At 42.7% G+C, this 6,190-nt stretch overlaps 1 protein-coding gene across 19 annotated transcripts in view; it reads left to right on the top strand.

The window, feature by feature from the left end:
* LOC146691423 (titin-like) overlaps positions 1-6,190 on the top strand; it is a 175,371-nt gene that overhangs the window by 147,086 nt on the left and 22,095 nt on the right. For all 19 annotated transcript variants that reach the window (XM_085434860.1, XM_085434849.1, XM_085434859.1 and 16 more), the window contains 10 exons: positions 104-400; positions 641-1,228; positions 1,327-1,629; positions 1,747-2,043; positions 2,133-2,420; positions 2,545-2,850; positions 2,997-3,299; positions 3,385-3,690; positions 3,819-5,582; positions 5,739-6,032. In XM_085434860.1, the coding sequence (XP_085290986.1) occupies positions 104-400; positions 641-1,228; positions 1,327-1,629; positions 1,747-2,043; positions 2,133-2,420; positions 2,545-2,850; positions 2,997-3,299; positions 3,385-3,690; positions 3,819-5,582; positions 5,739-6,032 (4,746 nt within the window). The remainder of the gene's footprint in view (positions 1-103; positions 401-640; positions 1,229-1,326; positions 1,630-1,746; positions 2,044-2,132; positions 2,421-2,544; positions 2,851-2,996; positions 3,300-3,384; positions 3,691-3,818; positions 5,583-5,738; positions 6,033-6,190) is intronic.

The raw sequence follows: 6,190 nt of genomic DNA, 5'->3' as shown, positions 1-6,190 counted from the left end.
GTAACATATGCACTGAGTGCTTATATTTGTAAAGGTTTTTTCTTTAAAAACATCATAAATCAATATTATGGACTTAATAAAATTGTCCTGCTGTCTGTTATAGAGGTACCAAGTCCACCTATGAAACTTGGAGTTGCAAATGTTACCAAGGACAGTGTTACTATTGCCTGGACCAGACCAGAATATGATGGCGGAAGCAGAGTCACTGGTTATCTTATTGATGCCCTGGAGAAAGGACAGACCAAATGGGTGAAATGTGCCACTGTGAGGATCTTGACTCACACAATCAAGAGCCTTAGGGAAGGTGCTGAGTACTTTTTCAGAGTCCGTGCTGAGAACCATGCTGGACTTAGTGAACCCAAGGAGATGATCGTTCCAGTTATTGTCAAGGAAATACACGGTATTGTTGCTGTCTTTACTTTAAACTTTTCAGATTACACATATTACATAATGTACATTTCTGACATGCTATGTCTATGTATAATTAATCCTAATTATAATAATTATAATAATCCTAATTTATATAAATGGGCAAGTTTTTAAAAGCTATGGTATTTCCGAAATAATAAACATTATTATTGTTTTACTAAGCTGCCATGTCTTACCACAGTCCTGTGTTATTATTTTTCTTTTCCAACAGAGGCTCCAGAGTTTGACCTAAAGAACTACCCCAAGAATACAGTTTATGTAAGAGCAGGATCCAATCTGACCTTTGAGATTCCATTAACTGGCAGGCCCATGCCAAAGGTCACTGTTTCCAAGAACAATATTGTCATTAAGGGATCCAAGAGGCTGCTGACAGAAGTAACTCCAGATAGTTTAATCATCACCCTAAATGAAAGTGTTTCAGTGGATGCTGGCAAATATGAAATCACAGCCTCAAATGCAGGAGGTACTACCAAGATTTTCATTATCTTCGTTGTGCTGGACAGACCTGGACCTCCTGTTGGTCCAGTTCAGATTGGAGAAGTTGGAGAGACCACAGTGTGTCTGAAATGGACTCCTCCAGAGTACGATGGTGGCAGTCCTGTTACGAATTATGTTGTTCTTAAACGTGAAACCAGCACTCCTGCCTGGGTAGAGGTGTCGACTACCATTGCCAGAAGTGAGATCAAGGTGACTAAGCTGACTAAAGGAGAGGAGTACCAGTTCAGAATTAAGGCTGAGAATCGTTATGGCATCAGTGATCATATTGACAGCAAGCCGGTCATGATAAAGCTTCCATACAGTAAGCCACTTTATCCTGTATCTTCAATTCCAATTCTTCTGTTTTATGAACAAGGCATCTTTGTTAATGTATTCTAACAAGAGTGTGTTCTGTAACAGCTGTGCCTGGACCTCCATCCACACCTTGGGTTAGCTATGTATCTAGAGAGAGTCTCACAGTCTGCTGGAATGAGCCAGTTAATGATGGTGGAAACCCTGTAGTTGGATACCATCTCCAGATGAAAGAGAGGACCAGCATCCTTTGGCAGAAAATCAATAAGACCCCAATCCCAGGAGACCAGTGGCGTGTCACAAACATCTGCCCTGGTCTTATCTATGAATTCAAGGTGGCAGCTGAAAATTCTGCTGGTATTGGAAAAATGAGCAAAACATCAGAAGAAGTGCTTGCTATTGATGCCTGTGGTCAGTATTTTAAGTATTTAATTTTTGCAGTTTTATGCCTTAATTATATGAGCTTACAACTGAAAATCTTTGCAGTTACTTTATTAAACTTTGATCTTTCTCACTTTAATAACACAGAACCCCCGGCAAATGTTCATGTCACCGAAGTCACGAAGAACTCGGTCAGTCTGGCCTGGCAGAGGCCTCCATATGATGGTGGCAGTAAGATTACTGGTTACAGTGTAGAAAGGAGGGAGGCACCCAGCGGCAGATGGGTGAAGGCCAACTTTACAAACATCATTGAGATGGGTTTCACTGTATCTGGACTGACCCAGGATGAGTCTTATGAGTTCAGAGTTTATGCTAAGAATGCAGTTGGGTCTGTCAGCAATCCATCTCTCATTGCTGGACCAGTGACTTGTGTTGATGCATGTGGTGAGCATATAATCCAAAATTATATGGACATTTATTAATTACTTGTAATAATTTTATTTATACACTTGTATAAATGTTTCTCGTCACAGGTGCCCCAGCTATAGACCTTCCTCCAGAGTACCTGGATGTAGTTCAGTACAAAGCTGGAGCTACAGTTAAGCTCAGAGTAGGAATTATTGCCAAGCCTCTACCAACGATTGAGTGGCTCAAGAATGGAAAGGAGCTAGTAACAACCTCCACTGTGTCTGCTGAAAGCACAACGGACTCTTCTGCTGTTCTGATCAAGGATGCAACTCGCAATGACACAGGTTCATATGAGATCAAGATTAAGAATGTTCTGGGGTCAGCATCTGCAACCATCAGAACTGAAATCCTAGGTATTTATAAGTTATTGATTCTCACATTTCCTTACATCTGAATTCCTAACCAGTTTAAATCCAGACTATAAAGCCTCCATCATCTCATCCATCCATGTTATTTTAATTTTTTATCTTTCCTTAGACAAACCTGGACCCCCAGCTGGCATTATTAACTTCAACTCCATCACAGCAGAAAGAATTATGTTCAGCTGGGAACCTGTGCCTGAGTGTGACCAGGGAGGCTCCAAAGTCACCCACTACATTGTTGAAAGACGTGAAACCAGTAGAGTGGTGTGGTCAACAGTTTCTGAAAGGTGTGAACAGACGTACATTACTGTTGGCAAGCTGGTCCGTGGAAATGAGTATGTATTCCGTGTAATGGGTGTTAACAAGTATGGAGTTGGAGAACCACTGGAGTCAGAGTCTGTCATCGCTAAGAATGCCTTTGGTAGGTTTCACTAGAGTGGCATGGAATCCACAGCAGCTATCCTCTGTGTTTCTTCTTCTTTTTAACACATTTTATTTTTATCAGGCTTTTTTGTCATTAACTTCACTGTTATGTGATCTTAACATACCTATTGTCTGTTCTTAAAGTCACTCCTGGGCAGCCTCATACCCCTGAGGTGACCACCATTACAAAGTCCACTATGGTGGTGGAATGGGGCAAACCAGGTGTGGATGGAGGCAGTGCAGTGACAGGCTACTACCTGGAGAGACGAGACAAGAAGAGCTTGCGCTGGATCAGAGTTTATAAAGAGCCTGTCACTGACGCCAAACAGACAGTTTATCACTTGACAGAAGGAAATGAATACCAGTATCGTGTGTGTGCCATTAACAAGGCCGGAGAGGGACCGTTTTCTGATGCATCAGACTATTATAAGGCTGCTGACCCAGTTGGTAAGTACACTTAGATTCACAGATTTACCACAAAAGTAATGATTACTAATCTACACTCCACTTAACAAATACATGGTACTTACAGATCCACCAGATGAGCCTTGCAAGTTAAAGGTGGTGGACTCTACCAAGACTTCCATCACTTTGGGCTGGTCCAAGCCAGAATGGGATGGAGGAAGTGAGGTCACAAGTTACATGGTGGAAAAGCTTGTGGAGGGAGAAAAAGAATGGGCTATGATTACCTCCAAAGGAGAGGTTAAAACAACAGAATATGTTGTCCACAATTTAAAACCAAATGTTAACTACTTCTTCAGAGTCTCTGCTGTCAATTGTGCTGGTCGCGGAGAGCCTCTGGAGATGACTGAACCAGTGCAGGCTAAGGACATCCTGGGTAAATTCATTACTTATTGAAAATAAAATAAATCGTGTCTTCAGTGTACAGCATGTGTTTCTTGTTTTGTATTCATGTTGCCCACATATAGTTTCCCCTGTATGACCTTCTATATACTCCCTTCCCAGAGGAGGCCCAGATTGACTCTGATGTTGCCATGAGAACTCACTACATTGTGAAGGCCGGCAAGGATGTTGAGCTGTCTGTTCCATTGAAGGGCAGACCTGCGCCCACTGCCTCTTGGAGCAAGGGAGAAGAATGCATTGACCACGATCCCAAATATGAATTCCACCATTCAGACACAAGCACAGTCCTTGTTATGCGTGAGGTGACCAAGCTTGATACTGGAAAATATACAGTAAAGATAGAGAATGGTGTGGGTGAGCCCAAGACAGTGACTCTGTCTGTCAAAGTCCAAGACACCCCAGCTCAGTGCAGGAACCTGGTCCTGAAGGAGGTGACCCGTGGAAAGGTGACTCTCTGCTGGGAGGCCCCACTTCTTGATGGCGGTGCAGAGATTACTAACTATGTTGTGGAGAAGAGAGACTCATCCAAGAGATCATACTCTATGGTGACAAACAAATGCACAGACACAACATACACCATTGAAGATCTTTCTGAAAAGACATCCTTCTTCTTCCGTGTCTTAGCAGAGAATGAGAATGGTATCGGTGATCCATGTGAAACACATGAACCTGTTAAGGCTACAGAAACTCCAGGCCCAGTCAAGGAGGTTTCAATGAAAGATTCATCAAAGACCTCCATCACTCTCCAGTGGCTTAAACCAGATTACGATGGTGGTAGTATAATCTCTGACTACATTATTGAGAAGAAGGTCAAGAATGAAGATTGGTCATTAGGAGGAACAAGCAGACAGTGTGAGTTTGAGGTAAAGAAACTGAAGGAGCACTCGAACATGTTCTTTAGAGTTGCTGCCAGGAATGAGAAAGGACATGGAGATTTTGTTGAAATTGGACCTATCAAGGTCATTGACTACATTATTACACCAGAGGCAGACCTTACAGAATATCCACATGGTAGCATCAGCATTCGCCTGGGTCACAATGTGCACATTGAACTGCCATACAAAGGCAAACCCAGACCTTCTGTTCTTTGGATGAAGGACAGCCTGCCGCTTAAAGAGAGTGATCAAGTACGCTTCAAGACAACAGAAAACAAAGCCACCCTAATGATTAAGAATGTGAAGAAGGAGAATGAGGGCAAATACACCTTAACCCTTGACAACAAAGTGAACAGGAAATCCTTCCATATCCGTGTCATCACACTGGGACCACCATCAAAGCCTGTTGGACCTATCCGACTGGACGAAGTGAGAGCAGAAAGCATTATGATCTCATGGGATGAACCAAATGACTATGGTGGTGGAGACATAACTTGCTACACCGTGGAGAAACGTGATACCTCCCAAAATGACTGGAAGATGGCCTCCTCCAGTGTACAGGATACTCAATTCAAAGTCTCCAACCTTATCAAAGGTGTCCAATACCAGTTTAGAGTGTGTGCTGAAAACAGGTATGGTGTCAGCGAGCCTCTGCTTTCGCAAATGGTTATTGCCAAGCACCAATTCAGACCACCAGGCCCACCAGGCAAGCCGATTGTATACAATGTTACCAACGATGGTATGACCATTCAATGGGAGAAACCTATCTATGATGGTGGCACCCCTATTCAGGGCTATCATGTGGAGAAGAAGGAGAAGAATAGCATTATGTGGCAAAAGGTGAACACTATGTTGATCAAAGAAACAGATCACAGGATTTTGGAGCTCATTGAAGGCCTTGAATACTCCTTTAGAGTCTATGCACAGAATGATGCTGGGTTCAGCCGAATGAGTGATGAGAGCAAACCAATCATGGCCGTCAGTCCAGTTGGTGAGTATTAATTCAGACCATGACATAAATCCCTTTGTTACACTAGAAAAATACAACATGCTGGAAATTTTGCATGTTATGTATAAAATCTGAGAAAAATGTTGTCGGAATAAAAACACTGTGGCAAAGAGTTAAAAGGTGCATTATGCATTTCAGATCCTCCTGGCCAGCCTGATTACACTGATGTGACTAGTGACTCAGTGTCACTGAAATGGGATGCACCCAAACGTGATGGCGGTAGCAAGATTGTTGGATACAATATCGAGAAACGCCAAGGACATGGACGCTGGTTCAAGGCCAACTTGACTGATGTGCACGACTGTCAGTATACCGTCACTGGATTGGCAATAAATGAACGCTATGAGTTTAGGGTCATTGCCAGAAATGCCATGGGTGTTGTCAGTCCTCCATCCAACTCTTCTGGCATGATTGCTGTCAGAAGTGAAAATGGTGAGTAATAGCAGGAAAGAGCTTGGACAGTGTAGATATTGGGGAAGCATTAAATCAGAGTTTAAAGGGTAAATAGTATAGTTGAAGTCCAATGCTTTTGTTTCCCTTGGTTGCTACCCATGTTTTCCTCAGCTCATTTTTCCAAGAATTACCTCTAC

The sequence above is a fragment of the Copadichromis virginalis genome, linkage group LG16 (genome assembly GCF_057382275.1).
Source record: "Copadichromis virginalis isolate Kocher_CV1m ecotype Utaka linkage group LG16, C_Virginalis_male_GT1.1, whole genome shotgun sequence".
NCBI lineage: Eukaryota > Metazoa > Chordata > Actinopteri > Cichliformes > Cichlidae > Copadichromis > Copadichromis virginalis.
This window is presented reverse-complemented; position numbering and strand designations above follow the sequence as displayed.